General features: G+C 55.3%; 1 protein-coding gene, 1 long non-coding RNA gene and 1 pseudogene across 2 annotated transcripts; 2 read left to right on the top strand and 1 right to left on the bottom strand.

Moving 5' to 3' along the window:
• Window positions 1–711: 711 nt before the first annotated feature.
• On the top strand, window positions 712–3,971 carry LOC145535294 (melanoma-associated antigen 10-like; annotated as a pseudogene).
• Window positions 3,972–5,519: 1,548 nt separating this feature from the next.
• On the bottom strand, window positions 5,520–15,228 carry LOC145535293 (uncharacterized). Its single transcript, XR_014075355.1, has 2 exons — window positions 15,108–15,228; window positions 5,520–10,755 (listed from the first exon to the last, which is right to left on the bottom strand). It is a non-coding gene; the product is annotated as an uncharacterized LOC145535293 (long non-coding RNA).
• LOC145535292 (heat shock transcription factor, X-linked member 3-like) lies at window positions 7,977–9,498 on the top strand. The gene is made up of 2 exons (XM_081563698.1): window positions 7,977–8,518; window positions 8,875–9,498. Exons 1-2 carry the CDS (start codon window positions 8,039–8,041, stop codon window positions 9,388–9,390), a joined length of 996 nt encoding a protein of 331 aa, XP_081419824.1. The 5' UTR covers window positions 7,977–8,038; the 3' UTR covers window positions 9,391–9,498.
• Window positions 15,229–15,789: the final 561 nt, after the last annotated feature.

The raw sequence follows: 15,789 nt of genomic DNA, 5'->3' as shown, positions 1-15,789 counted from the left end.
TGCGGCCACACATGGGGCCCATCAGCACTTTCTGTTCAGACTCAGGTCTTGTTCTGAGTTTCCCTGCAGGCCCCCAAAGGGGAGGGATCAGGTTGTGCCAGGGGAAAGGTGATCACTACAAGGGAGCCCTGAGGGGACCTCCCACCCCACAACTGGGGGTACTTCACAGAGTCCACCCCTCCTACTAGCATGGAAGGCCCAGGGATATGTTTCGGTCTACCCCTGAGGTGTCCCTTCCATGTCTCTCACAGGAGCTCCAGGAAACAGAAGGTGAAGCAGAGGTCTGAGGCCCGTGTCCTGAGGTCAGAGAGCAGAGGAGGTCCAGGAAATGCCAGGAGTCAAGGTGAGGAGGGTGTCCTGAGTGTGCACCAAGGGATCCCCTTACCAGAACAGAGGGGAAACCACAAAGCCCATATCCCTGCACCCTGCCAGCCCAGGAACTTCCAGCTTTTCTGACTGCACCCTGGGGAGACATGGTCCTTCCTTCTGCAGGTAGCCAGGTGTCTGGCCACCCAGGAACAGCACCCCTGTGAGGCTCGAGAGCGCCCCTCAAGAGGAAACCTGTAAGTGGCCTGTGTCAGATCCCCCGGGGTGCGTTTCTCAGGTGAGGCCACTCACATCCCTTCTTTCCTCCAGGCATGTGGTCCGCATTTGTCCCCCTGCCTCACTCCTGTCTGTGGTTTGGTCCCAGGCATCACACTTGGGATCAAGATGAGTGAGCTGAGCAAACCCAAGGAAGACCTTCAGGATGCAGGCGAGGCCCAGGACCAGGTAGAGGTGCAGCTCCTGGGGTCTGAGTGGGGGAAGGCTGCAGCACCCTCAGCCTCCTCTCCCCCAGCATCCTCCTCAGTCCTTGTGGAGGCCTTGCCCCAAGAAGCTCTGAAGGAGATGATGGCTAAACTTGTGAAGTTCCTGCTCCTCAAGCATCGTGCCAAGGAGCTGACTTCCAAGACCAAAATACTGAAAATGATCCTCACAGATAACCAGGACCACATCCCTGTGGTCTTCTGTAAAGCCGCCCAGTGCCTGCAGCTGGTCTTTGGCATGGTGGTGAAGGAGGTGGACCTCAGGGAGCACATCTACATCTTGGTCCCCACCCTGGGCTTCACCTGTGATGCAATGCTGGGCTTCTGGTGCTGGTTCTCAGCCTGATCATCCAAAATGGAGACTTCACCCCTGAGGAGGTGGTCTGGGAAACACTCAACAGGATGGGGGTGTGTCCCAGGAGGGAGCACTCTGTCTTTGGGGAGCCCAGGGAGCTGCTGACACACGTGTGGGTGTGGGAGGGTTACCTGGAGTACTGGCAGGTGCCTGACAGTGACCTTCTGCGCTATGAGTTCCTGTGGGGTCCCTGGGCCTATGCAGAGACCAGCAAGTGGTTAGTCACAGAGTATCTGATCAGGGACAATGAAAGGATTTCCAGGGTCTTCCCCCCCCATCTGCAGAGGCTGTGAGGGAGGAGGAAGAGGGTACCTGAACCAGAGCAGCAGCCAGGTGATACTTCCTTCTGTGAATGAAAAGGGAGCGGTCAGCATTCTCAGTAGTGAGGGCCCGGGTCAGTTTGGGTACCTGGTGTGTAGCATTTTGGGGTTCCTGTTCTCTACGATGACATAGGGATTCATCTCTGTTTTCTTTAGGAATTGTTTAAATGTTTTTTTTTTCAGCTGAAAACTTAATAAATTTCAATATCTTACTTTGTGAGTGACATTGATCACACTTATATTTGTACTTACCCGGATTAAGGGCCAGAGTTTTGCTGTTTTGTAAAAGAGATTGAAAACTGTCCCATGTTACTTCGTGAACCTGAGCAAGGTAACGTGGATTGGAATTACAATTAGTTTGCACAGGTAAACTTACTTAGCTGTATATAGTTGGTGGAAGAATTAGAAAATAAATAAATAAATATATATATATATATATGTATATATATATATATATATATATATATATATATTTATAGTAGTGAATTCTTTCCTCTTATACTTTTAGTTTGTTCTTTTCTACAGCTAAGCCATGTCTGTTTACCTGGATTTTGCTGGATATTATTTAAGAAAGTAGGAGAAAATTGATGAGTTTAATAAGACGCCTGATCCCTGGCTCATTTATTCCACAGACCCTCATGGAGACTCTGTCCTGTGGAAGGCCTTCTGTTAGCAGTGGGGACCCTGGGAGAAGCAGTGCACACCCACGCTTAGACTGGGAGTCTAAAGTCACTCTGAGAGCCCAAGGCCATCTCCAGGCAGCTGCTGCTGCTGCTGCTAGGTCACGTCAGTCGTGTCCAACTCTGTGCAACCCCATAGATGGCAACCCACCAGGCTCCTCCATCCCAGGCAGCTGAGTTCTTGCTAACTCACCTGCCACTCCTCACCCTCTTTGGCTAAAACAGCATCTTTTATACAAAAATTTACAAAGTCTGGTGACTACTGAGGGGCCTCCATGTGAAGGTGAGTGGTTCCCTGTGCTTCCCCATGGTCATGGGCACAGCAGGCCCCATCCAGCATCTGTGCTAGGACTGCAGCCTTCTCTCAAGTGTTAAGGAGGCTCCCTCCTGAGTGAGGACGAGGGGGTCCAGACACCATAGAACAGAGGGTCTCATTGAATACACTCCACCCCTACTGGGCCTCCTGGAGGCCCTGGTCTGGGTCGTCAGGCTGAGACCCCATGCCCCCTCACTTCTTCAGTGAACTCAGGGATTCGGAGGCTTGGTCTCTGGGGTGCAGTCACAGGTGGGCAGACGGAGGGGCCCACATCATATGGAGACTTGAGGAGACTGAGGGTCCCCAGGTGATGCATGTACTGCCCTCCTGACAGCCCTGGGGGATGAGGGGGAATGGAATCCAAATGTGACGTCACTGATCCCGATAGGAGAGGAGAAGTGAGGGCCTGGGTCAGGTGCCTGGGTTCAGGTTAGCAGAGTGAAAGAATCCAGCTGTTCTATGAGTCAAGGTGAACCCTGAAGGGGGCTCTGGGACCCCAGGACATCCAGGTCTTCAATGCTTTCAGCCCCTGGGTCCCCAACAGGGTTGTGGGAATCAGCCCCCTACTCCCACTTGCCTTTCAGGGGTCCTGGCTGGGGAGGGTCTGGTTCTAAGGGGAGCAATGTCAGGATGAGAGGGTGGTACCCAGACCCACTGAGAGTCAAAGTGAAGGGCAGGAGGGTTGAGGACGGCCAGGTGCATCCTCTCAGCTCTGGGAAACCCTGGGCATGGAGCCCTGATGTCATGTCCACAGACTCTCCCTAAGGGTCTCAGTGCAGTGACGGCCTTGGTGTGAGGGTCCTGCCTCTGATCAACACAAGGGCCATCCCAGGAGCTGCCAGGGCTTAAGATGAGGACCTTGAGGGAGGACACAGGGACCCCCACAGGTCCGAGAACCTGCTGCGAGCCAGGGCAACTCAGGCGGCTGCATGAGCACAATGTCTCAGGGACACTGGAGATTGATGTAAGGGGCGAGGCCTCAGAGACTGGAGAGGAGATTCTTAGGTTCTGAAGGAGTTTAGGTGAGGACCCTGAGGGAGAACTTAGGGGACCTCTCAAGAGGAGACTTAAGTGACCTGTGTCAGACCATCCTGGGTGCGTTTCTCAGCCAAGGCTCATGGTCCCGATCTGTTCCCCTGTGTCTCTCCTGCTGTGGTTTGACCCCAGGCATCGCACTTGTGGTCGAGATGAGTGACCTGAGTAAGCCCGGCAAGGCCGAGGAAGACCTTCAGGACCCAGGCGAGGCCCAGGACCATGTGGAGGCGAAGCTCTTGGGGGCTGAGGTGGGGGAGGTTGCATCCCCCTCGGCCTCCTCCACCCCTGGGGAGGGCAGCCCCCTCTGCCCTCTATGAGTTCCTGTGGGGTCCGCAAGCCTATGCAGAGACCAGCAAGTGGCAAGTCGTGGCGTTTCTGCTCAGAGTCAGCCAAAGCGCTTTGGGGGCCTTCCCACCCCTGTCTGCAGTGGCAGCAAGGGAGGAGGAAAAGGGGGCCTAAGTCATAGCAGCAACCAGGTGATCCTTCCCTCTGTGATTGAAGAGGGAGGGATCAGCCTTCTCAGAAGTGAGGGCCTGGGCCAGTTTGGGGAACTGCTGTGTGGCAACTTTGGGCTCCTGTTCTCTACAATGACATGGAGATTCATCTCTGTTTACTTTAGAAAATTTCCAAACTTTGATAGTTTAACAGAAGGCAAATAACCTGTAGTGTCCTAGTTTGTGAATCATGAGGATCAAAATGTGTTTGTGGTTACCCAGTTCAAGTGCAAGAGTTTTGCTCTTTTGTAAAAGAGATTGGGCACTCTTCCATTTTGATTTGTGACCCTAAAAGGTATACATAGGAATTGGAATTAGAACTGTTTTGGAAACGTGAGCTTACTTAGCAGCAATATTGATGGGGTGAGATTTAGATAATAATAAAGGTGATCGTAGTGAATTCATGTTACTGTCCTTTTTGGGTATCAGTCTCAAAAACTAAGTTATCTCTGTTTATTTGGATTTGTCTGGGTTATTTAAGGAAGTAGCAGACAATTAATCTGAGCCCCCTGACCATTGGCTCATTTATTCCAAAAACCTTTACAGAGCCTCTGCTCCCTGAAAGGCCTTATTAGCAGTGGGGACGCTAGGAGAACCAGGGCACCCCCTAACTCCTACAGCGATGGTCTAGGAGCCAGAGTCACACCGGGAAGTTGGAGAGACATTCCCTAGTCCCACAGAGCAAGGCAACACAGGTCGGGGCAGTGGGGCTACAGGAGGAACACCCTGGGGTTCGTGCTTAAGCCAGGGTGGTTTGGGGCTTTGGGGAGCTGGGTTCCTTCTGTGGGATGTGATTGTAATGAAGCTGGGTGGTGGCACCCCTCAATACTGCATTGTGTCTTGGGGGGTGATGGGAAAGTCTGAAAGGGATCATTGTTGTGGGGTGTCCTTTTGAATCTTGGATAAAACCCAGAGAGATCTCTTTCTGGGGCAGAAAGGAAGGGGTCCTGGCTCTTGTAACATTGCTGTTGACCACAGGGGCAAAGGATGTGTTTTCCACCCCATATCTGCTAGGAATCCTGCAGAACTTGGGTCACACTCCTTTGGAGTGATGCCCAAGAAATCCATTAAACTGCCCTCTCTTTCCTGGTACCAGGGATCCAGAACCTAAGATGTTAATGAGCTTTAAATTATCTCTTTTTGTAATTGGCCATTAATCAATGACTTGATCTTTGTTGGGGCTGCAATGAAGGAATATAATGGTTTGGATAAAAGACAGGCTGGGGCAGAGGCAAAGAGTGGTTCTTGCTTTTCCTGGAGCAGGTTTTTCCTGCTGGAACACTCCTCAACAACCAAATTTAACAGGCCCTCTAACTAGAAATGGGGCTTCTGGGGTAGCTCAAAGGATAAAAATCTGCTTGCATTGTGGGAAACCTGGGTTCGAGCCCTGGGTCAGGAAGATCGCCTGGAGAAGGGCATGGCAACCCACTCCAGTATTCTTGTCTGGAGAATTACAAGGGAGTCTACAGTCCATGGAGTCTCAAAAAATCAAACACAACTGAGCAAATAACACTATGGTCTAACTAGAAAAGTTAACTAGTTTTATTTATTAATCATCATGTTTGGCTGATTAGCTAGTCCACATCCTATTGAGGTGGATATTCTGTGACATGCCTTAGACCACAAAGCAACCAACCCCTTCTCACAGTGGAGAGTGGAGGAGTGTCTGCAGGCAACAGTGTGAGAGATACCAGTCCCACCACCACAGTGCCAACAGAGGCCAGGCCCTGCCAGTTGCATCCCTGCCCTCAGGCGGGTCCTGCACCCCAACACATGGGGCTCCTCACAGTGAGGGTGGTGAGCAGCTGGAGTGCCTCTGGGCTGGGGACACTGGGGCGGGGATGCCAAGGGCCGGGGCAGGAGAGCGAGGCTGAGAAGGGCAGGCCTTGGACGTCATGAGGGCTTGTGTATACACAATGCAAGTGTCCTGAGCCACAGCTGACAAAACTCCTTGGTGCCACACAAACCCACTGCCAGGGCTCACATGTGCCTGGAGGAGGGGGACCAGAAAAGGCAGCTCCCTCAGAACCCAGGGGGTGAGGAGGGGCCCCGAGTGGGGGTGGGGTGGGGGCAAGAATCCACCTAGCCAGGCTGCCACAGATACCATGGTCTTCAGTCCCCTTCAGAGGAGCCACCAGGGGACCCCACCAATGATCACAGCCTCCAGGGTCGTGTCCCACTCAGATGAACCGACCTGAAGGAATGCTTTGTCAAGCTGTTTAGCAGTGCAAAGGCAAGGGAGCAAGCACAGGCCAAGGCCTGCAAGCTCCATTCCAGCCTCCAGACCTCAGGCTGAAAGGCTCCTGGGCAAGCCTCTTCCAAACCCTCTTTAGCTCTTCCTTTTCAGACACCAGTCAGTGGCCCTCACACAGAGCAAATGACCCTGCTGAGTGGAGGAACTGGGGGGACACTGTCTCTAGGGGCACAGTGCCCTAAGGTCCTCACAGACGGGCCTCTCCAAGGTGCCGGTCTGTTTCCTACACAGTGATTTTCAAGAACAGTGGCCTGCAAAGGTCAGAGAACATGCATCTCCAAACCCACTGCCCTATCGCCCATGTGCGGTGAAGACGGATGACTTCCACTGGAATTTTGTCCACTCCTACACGTGGACTCTCATCCATTTTCAAATACAGGTAGACGGGGGCTTTCTCTGGTCACATCTAGCTCAACAGGTCAGACATGTGCTTGGGAGTGAGCGTCTGTAAAGGACGCCCCTTGAAAAACACGTAACCAGTGAGAAAACAAAATCATTTGATGTACCTTCCATCTGAGTAAGGGAGAACAGGTCCACAGTGGTGGTGGGGACAGGGGCAGGGGTGGAGAAGATCACAGCTGGCCTCGGAGAGGACCAGTGAAATGCTTGTTTTCAACAGAAGAGGCTGTACCTTGAGATCCCAATCAAGTCCTTCAAAGGCCATGTACACACGGACACCCAAGTTGAACATGGGAGGCCAGGATAAAGGGTAGCAGAAGCCCAAACAACCCACTGATGAAGGAAACAGTAATTTTAAGGCAGTCTTCAGGGAGGCTGAATCCGAGGTTCTGGGAAGGGGATGAGAAAAGCACACACACAGGTGTTTCCAAAGTGAGCACTCTAGGACCAGGAGAGCAGTCTTTATGGGAAGAAATGGAAACTGAAGACAGCAGCCTGTGATCTGCAGCGGGATGATGTCTGGGGGTGGGCACAGTTCGGGAGGCTGCAAGCTCAGCAGAGCACATGGCTGTGCCCTCCCAGATGGCATCCTGTGGAGTCTGTGTCTTAGGTGCTTGGGGAACAGTCAAGGGGAACGCGAGGTCGCTCACACTGTGCTCAAGCACAGCCTTACTCTGGGGAGAGCTCAACCTAGGGAACGGAGGGGGCAGGACAACAGGACTCTGACTTTGGGGCCATCTGAGCAGGATAGACAAGCCAGCAGCACCAGCGAGAAGACAACAAAGCCAGAAAAGGGGCAAGGTCACGGCTGGGGGGTGGGGAGGTGGGACCACCAACACAGGCTAGGCGAACCAGCCCACTATGGATCCCATCTTCTGGGAGAGAGAGTCGTCAGGGGCCCATCTGACCCCTGGGACCTCTCACAGTGGTAGCCAAGCCAGGACTTGCCAGGGCCTGTCCCTTCAGCAAAAGCCAGCCACAGGCCTGCACATTGGTAGGGCGGGGGAGGGGGGGGCTGGGGCACGTTTGTCAACCCATCCAGGGCCTGAAACAAGGTGCCTGGCAGCAGATGGGAGCCTTTGTAGGCAACCTGAAACAAACATACTTTTCTGTACTTTCAGACAAGAGACCAGCTGGGGATCCCATCTCTGTAGCCAGACCCCCTCCCCCACACTGGGCCAGGGCTGCCTCTCCACCTCACCTCTGTGACATCATAAAACAGTTAAGGAAGCGGACCACTTAATTGGCTGCCTGGCCCACAACCCAGATTCTAGAATCTCCAGAGAGTATTTATAGGGCACTCCGACCCTGGCCTGAGGTCCTTCTTCCCTGAGCATTCACCGCTTGGGGAGAGAATGCTCCTGAGCTAGACGGGCTCCATGGCTAGTCAGAGTCCCCACGAGGCACAGGCAGCCCTGCTGGCCCCATCAACTGATGGGGAGCCCGCAGCAGGGGACCCCCGTGATTCCTCCCCAGATCCAAATGTGGATTCAGGGGAGGCTTTGGAGAAGCAGGGTGATCATCCCGAGAGCCCAGATTCAGGCCTCCATGACAATCTGCCCCCACAGGACCCGAAGCCAGAAATGGCCAACAGGGAAGAGAACAACGCCATCCGCAGGCTGTCCTTCCCCAGGAAGCTCTGGAGGATCGTGGAGGATCCGGCCTTCACTTCTGTGCGCTGGAACGACGAGGGAGACATGATGGTCATTGAGGCAGATCTGTTCCAGACAGAGGTCCTCCAGCGACGAGGTGCAGAGCAGATCTTTCAGACAGACAGCATGAAGAGCTTCATCCATGAACTGAACCTGTATGGTTTCAGTAAAATCTCCCCTTTGGGTCACTCTGCAAGGAAGATGATGGTAACGTAGAAAGTCCTTCTGGGGAGGCTAGACTAAATAAGCTGAATGCTAGGCGGATTTCATTTCCCAGGGGAACGCTGTTTTCATGAGAGGGTGGTTAAGGAAGGAGGAGAACACAAGGTCTGTCTTGTCCCCCCTTAGACGGGGCCCCAGGATGTCAGGGACCGCCAGTAACACCTCAAGTGAGGAAGGCCCCGGGGAAGCTCTGGGGAGCAACATGCTAGGACTTCACAACCCGCCAGAATGAAGAGACCTTGTCTCTATACACAGGCATGGCCGGGACGGTGGTGGGGAGGAAGGCGGCGAGGAAGACCTCTTCTCCCCCTCACTGTCTAAAGTGATTCATTTTCTTTCAGATCTATCGCAACTCCAATTTTCAGAGAGACAAGCCTCTCCTCCTGCAGAACATCCAAAAGAGAATGAAGCGAGCGATGGCGACCAGACACTCTCCTCGACTCCACCACAACCACTGCACCCAAGAGGCGGGCAAGAAAGTACAGAAGGGAACCCCACCTGTTCGCAGAACCCCCAGCCGTCGATCATTTGTGTTTTCCCGCCTCTGGTCTATGGGCAGTGTAGCTGGGAGGGCCCAGGGAAACCATCTCCCCAGCGAGCAGGGTGGCCCCAGTGCAGAGGGCATGGCCAGCAATGCCACATATGTACCCCCAGCTAATTCTGGAGGGGAGAGTACAGGGCAAATGCCTGAGAGTCCCCCAGAGTACCCAGATTATGATTCAGTGATGGCTTTGTACAACACCTGTTACTCCATCCTGACAGCAGCTCTTTCTGTCATGGCCCCAGACGAGGCCCCTGAGGCAGAGGAGGACAGGTGTGTCCTCTGCGAGTATGTCAAGGACAAGCCCGATCCCTGACCCCTCAGGTTCCTAGGGACACTCCAAAGTACTCTCCTGTAATCAAAAATCGACTTTTGGCCCTAATAAAGTGGAGCAAAATTACACAGGAGTAAAAAAAGAATCAAATGAGAACCGCAAGTCTGTGTTCTTTCTGTCTGCCCACGCTATTTACATGGCGCAGGGTAAGCCAGATGAGGCTGGAAGCCCATGCCCCATGCGGGCTTCAGTCCGGTCCCCGTGGTCCCTTTACAATGGAAGCAGCAGCATTTCACATGCTCGGCCAAGGGTCTGGCTCACTAGCTGAGTGCTGAGCCCAGCCCAGGACGGGCTGGTCACTGGGCCTTGCCTGCCACTCAGCAGATGGCCCAGCTGGGCTCCTGACCTTGGGGGTGTCACCTTCCATGAGTCATGCACCCTAAAGCAGAAGGGACTCCTCCTGGGTCCCCCAACGATGCCACAATTTTCTGCTCAGCAGCTGATCATCTCCAGCTGTTGATCCAGGGCCTCCCCCCAAGACGCTGACCAGAATGCAGGGTCACCCCACCTGCCAAGGGCCTTGAAAACACATGACCCCAAACCCAAAGACAAGTACAAGGTTTCCACAAGGTCAACACCAGCCCTTGTTGCTCTGCCCTCACAGGTGTGTTTAGGAGCCAGGCACTGCATCCGACACGCATGCTTTGTGAGCCAAGGGACACATTAGAACAGGGCAAGGGTCACCTGCAAGGACAAACCACGGCCTGTTCCTGGGCCTGAGGGTGTCTCTGCCTGCTGACACTCAGCCCCACCCCCAGCCTTCCCCCATCACCCCCTGGACACTGTTCCAACATTGGGGAGTTTGGACCAGAACAGAGAGGGAAAACCACTAACCAGTTTCCTAACAACACATTTCTCTCAACCACCCAGGCCCAGTAGGGCCAAAACGAGTGGCAATGCCATCTTATCATAAAGGTCAAAGTCCTGGAGACTCATGCTGAGTCCCGAGCAGCACTGCATGAGGGGTGTCCCACACCCCCGACCCACACCAATTTGGCAGCACACCCCAGGGTGGGGCCAATTCAGACCGAACTAGATGGGCACGTCCAGGGCACAGCGGTGACTGGACAGTGTCACCATATGCAGGTCTCTTGGTCACCTTCCTCTTGAGAGCCCAGCCTGGACAGGCCTCTTGCCCAAAGGGGATCAGATGCTCCGGGATGTCCACCTGGAAGATGTCCTTCCTGCCCCTTCCAGGGATGGGCTGCAGCAGCCAGCAGGGGTTGGCGAGTGCAGTAAGGTACTTCTGTCGCAGGTCGGGTAGCAGGGCTTGATTCTCCAGCTCCTCTATCTCATTGGGATCTAGGTTTTCTGGGCACGGCAAAGTGTCCCCAATTTCCATGAGACCTGTGTGCAAAGACAGGACACAGGAGATCAAGGTGATTCAAAGTTATGCCTGCTAGAGACTAAAACCATATCACTCCAAAGTGAACTGGGTCCTCTGGATGAGCATTTTCAGATGGGCTCAACTTGGCAAAGGGAATTCGGTGCGAGGCCAAGCCAAGGAGGGAGCAAAATGAAAGGGAGAGGCCTGGTGCTCCATGAACCCACCAGGCCATGGGCAGCTCTCAGTCTGACCACTGCAGGCTACAGGGGCAGAGCAGGAGGGCTCTGGCGGGGGCCAGCAGACATCAGGTCCCCAAGGGATTTACCAGCAGAGAGGTGTTGCTGTGGGGCCTCGCCCCTGGGGAGTCAGGGGATTGCTCAGGCCTGGCTGCTGGCAGTGTGGGTACTTAACCCAGGCTGAGTGCTTTCCCGCCTCTCATGATCTCTGCCGGGCATACAGACACACGTGGGGACACGTACACACACACACACACACACACAAACACACACAAAGTGCCATGTGCAGACCTGGACCCGCCTCTGCTCAGAGCACAAACGGGGACGGAGGCCAGGAAGGTGGTCAGGCACCTCAGGCCATTGTCTGCCAGCCAAGGGACCCTCGCCGTCCCTCTGAAGAAATATCAGCCCCTCCCCCCACCAATTGGTTCAACAGAAAACAAATGGACACAACCCGGCTGAGATCCAGGGCAGCACCGGGGGCCGTGCAGACAGCGTGGGGCAGGGCCTCACTTGCCTGCAATCACTCTTGAGGCCGAACTTGTCCCCATCCCACAGCAAGGCCTGGATCTGTGCAGGGCTCATCCCCAGCGTCTGCTCCAGCAGCTCCCTCCAGGCCATGTCCACCCAGCCCCAATGTGCCATGTGGACAGCCAGGGTACAGTGCCAGTGGTCATGTAGCACAGGCCACCACTGCCTCTACAGGAGCTTGACACCATTTAAGATGAAACCCGCATAAGGCTGTCAGAAGGACAGACAGCTGAACTTCACCTCCCAGGGCTCCCAGGGCCTCACGTGGCTGCAGATACACAGAACCACAAAGGTCAGGAGCCTGACAGCGGCCTCCAAGCTCACAGTCCTGGGCCGGAGCTCAGTCCCACATGCCCGAGCATCCTCCAAGCCTGCTGACACAGAATGTCAGGGGGGGGGTGTCAGAGGGGTCTGGCTCTTTCCATCTGTCTCCATGTGGTCCACTGATAGGGGGGTGGCGACCCAGATGACCCGTCCATCACATGCAGTCTGTGGGGAGGTCAGCTAGGAGGGCAGGACAGCGGGAGAGAGGCATGTGGTGAGTTCCAAGACAGAGGGCACCAAAACCCTGGAAGCACAGAGGGGGGAGGGTGGGTTCCCTGTGGGTTCCCTGGCTTCACAGTGCAGTGTCCGGGCTCTGGTCCTCTCCCAGCACAGACAGGCACTGTCCTGGGCTTCCCCTACCCCCAGCCCCCACCCCACCCCTCAGCTCCTGGGGCAATCCCTGCCCATGCTCTGCAGATCCTCCATCTTAGACCAGGGCTGATGAGGGCAGATCTGTGCTAACAAACCTGGCCTCGGTCCTGGGGCTGCCCTGGACCTCAGACGGCCCTGCCAGGTGTCTTCCCTACGCCTTTGGGAGCCACCTTCCTCCAAGCCCTTCCCACACCACAGCCTCCACTGTCATCAGATGCCCTGGCCCCTGCTCATAGCCTATAGAAAGAACAAAGAAGAGAAGGGACCTCTGGGATGGGTGCACTCCCTGTCCTCGCCAGGGCCTGGGACAGCACCATGCAGGGATCACAGAATTCAAACCTCAAATAACCCGCTAGGTTACTGTCACCTCGTTCGACACCTGAGGAGGCACCGAGGGATAGAGAGATACACCATGACTGCAGGGGACCTGACCACATGCCCCTCCATTCTCACTTCTTTCCTTGTACCTGTTGACTGGAGGGGGTTGGAGGCGGAGGAGCAGAGCCATAGGCCTGAACCTCAGCAGGGTCTAAGCACCTGGCTGGAAGCCTTTGTTTCCACATGGCTGCGAGGATGGAGACATGGTCCCAAAGGGAACCAGCCCAGAGCCTCCCGGGCTTTTCCTTCGCCGAGCACAGCAAAGCCATGGTTCTCACAGGCCCACGAGGCCCCACATGATCTCACTCCTTACCCTGGCAGCCTACTCTCCTTGTCCCTGCATTCACCCCCAGCAGCCATGATGGCTGCCCTGCCATCCTTGGAACATTCCAGTCTGTTCCTACCTCAGAGCCTTTGTAGAGTGTGAGGAGTCACATCATGTCCCGTCAAATTCAGGTGCTGGAGTCTCAATCCCATGTACTTCAGCGTGATGTTACAGACAAAGGAAAGGTCTTCACAGAGTTGATGGGGGTCAAGTGAGCTCAATAGGATGGACCTCTTCTAACAGGATGGCTGTCCCCATACAAAGGACATATTTAGAGACAGACAGGCACACAGGAGAACTGGGGTGAAGAGGAAGGCAGAGCTCTCCAAGCCCAGACACTCTCACTATGGCCAGCAACGCCCTGGAGGAGAGGGGGGAAGAGATGGGACAAACTCTCTCCACAGCCCTGAGAGCCAACATCAGCCGACACCTAAATCTCGGCTGCTGGCCTCCTGAACCAGCAAGGTTCCGTAGTTTGAGCCACCAGGTTCAATCCTGACGTGACTGCCGGCAAATGAAGACAGAGGGTCATCCCTGTCCAGACATCTCTCCGCTGGGGCAAGGGGGGAGTGGGGGGATGTCTTCTCCAGTCCCAGGACCTTGGGCACACTTCTCCTCATCTGCACAACTTCATGTGTATGTTTTCACCTTACAAGGTGTCTGTTTACATCTCCCAGTTTCGGGGGTCCAACAAGTTACTGATGCTTCCCCCTGATGGAAGGTAAGGGAAAACTCATTCTGCCAATACAGCCACTCAACGTGACCACACACCCACTAAAGAGCCATGCAGGAGAAGGCCCGGGACAAAGGACACACACCCGAGGTGCTGACACACACCAGCAAATGGCCTTCCGCAAAAGCGACCCCTGTTTCCACTCCACCAACCACATGCAAGAGTGTCATGTCCTCACGCCCCGGCTGGCCCTGAGCATCATCATTTGGTTGAACCTTTGCCCACCTGCTGGGTGACAAAGGGTCACATTTTTCACTGGGTCTGGCTTGGTTCCCAGGAAGCCTGGCTGGCGCCTGGGGCTTGGCCATTGCTATGTCCTCTACTGGGGTATGTGACTGGATCCCAGGCTTGCCCAGTTTCCACCATTCAGTTTCTCAGCCAACCCATCCCCTCCTGGGCGCCTCTGAATCTCACCAGTGTGGGTGGAATCCCTGAGCAAGAAGGGGCTGAAGCGCTTCTACCACTCAAAGCAGAGGGAGCCTGCTTGGTGGCCAGAGGAGAAAATACACTTCCACCTGCTTGACTGGGCAGCTTCACCTGCACGAGGACCAGAGGAACAGGAAGAAAATCGCCAGTGAGGATACACCAATCTTGGACAACAAGCCACCACAGTCTTCTCCTCAGCAGAGGCCTCAGACCACAGGGACACAGGAGGGCCCAACCGATGAGAAACACAAGTGAAGGTTCCCTCAGGGTTGAATCTGCTCATTACAGCAGCTGGCCTGTCCTCACACGGCTGTGTAGGGACCCCATGATGCCTCAGCCCGCAACACAGAAACCCATCCCCCAGGAGTGATGGTGATTTACAGCCCAGGAGACCCCCGCAAAGAACCAGAGAAAATGACTCCTCTCCTCACACTGCCACTCTGGAAGGATCTGGGGGTCACCATAGTCAGTTGGCTGCCCTCCATGGACTCGTGGTTGGGCCCCACCAGGAGGGGAACGGTGAACCAGCAGTTGAGCCCTGCAGGGTCAGGCCTGGGTGGGGGCGGCTGGTAGAGGGCGGGTGGGGCTCGCCTGAGGTAACAGTGCGGGGGCAGAGTAGGAGGCTGGAAGGAGGTCGAGGATGCCTTCACATGTGTCCCAGGGCATCACCAGGACACACACGTGGAAAGAAAGCAGGTAGGGGCTGTGGTCATGGAGGGGACCTGAAGGTGCCGCTCGGCCACCTGGCAGGCGCTCCTGGTCCCAGAGCCTGGAAACCCCTGCCTAGTGGTCCCCACTTCCTGCAAACAGAGTCATGGGTGCTTTGGGGTGGTGGGCTGTGCCCACCAGGCAGGAGAGTGGTCCACCACCGGGACCGAGACTGCTGACTGCCCCAGCTGGCCTCAGTCGCATCGCGCCCACAAACACTGACTCCTGTCATTTCCAGTGTGTACAGCTACCCATTCACATGCAGGTACGCATGCACACATTTACATAGACATGCACATACACAGACATGCACATATGAACAAAGGTGCATTCCCTTACCGGTCCTGTCTGCTAGGAGAGGAAACAGGATCCGCCACACTCTGAGGCACCTGGTAGGTCAGGCCAGGAGTCGCCTCCAGACCGGCGGCCTGGAGCAGGACCCAGAGCAGGACCAGGAAGTGAGCGGCTGGGCAGAAGAGAGGGGCGGAGGCAGGAGGAACAGGGCTAAGAGTCTGGAGCTGAAGTGTGGGGAAGACCTGGGTGAGGAGGAGCTTCTGGAGAAGGAGCCAGGGCGGGGCGGGGCTGGGTTGGGGCGGGGCGGGGCTGGGTTGGGGCAGGGCGGAGCCACCGGAGGTGGGGTGAGGCTGACAGGATTGAAGCTGTGGGCCCAGAGAACCCACGGAGAGTGGGCCTGTTCAGCTTCATGGCGGAGGCCGGACTGTGCCCTTTTCAGTCCTTGCCATAGGCATCCAGTCTGTGAGACTGCGCGAGAGTTGTGACCGTGACCCAGGGTCTTCAGCAACTGCATCTGAGCTTCAGAGTGGACCCCAGGGGCCAGGGAAGCAGATAAAGGCACAGCCTCTGGGTGCAGTTTCCCATCTCTGGGCTTAAAGCCCAGGCTGGCTCCCCTCCAAGCCACCCTGGGACTGCTGGCCCAGTGCTGAGCAACAGTCTATCTGGTTTTTTTTGCACATGTGAAGGAAAATCCTCACTGTGTTTCCTGCTGCCCCTGGGACCTGAG

This window comes from Giraffa tippelskirchi, chromosome X, assembly GCF_054371585.1.
Source record: "Giraffa tippelskirchi isolate mGirTip1 chromosome X, T2T-mGirTip1v1.2.pri, whole genome shotgun sequence".
NCBI classification, from domain to species: Eukaryota; Metazoa; Chordata; class Mammalia; order Artiodactyla; family Giraffidae; genus Giraffa; species Giraffa tippelskirchi.
This window is presented reverse-complemented; position numbering and strand designations above follow the sequence as displayed.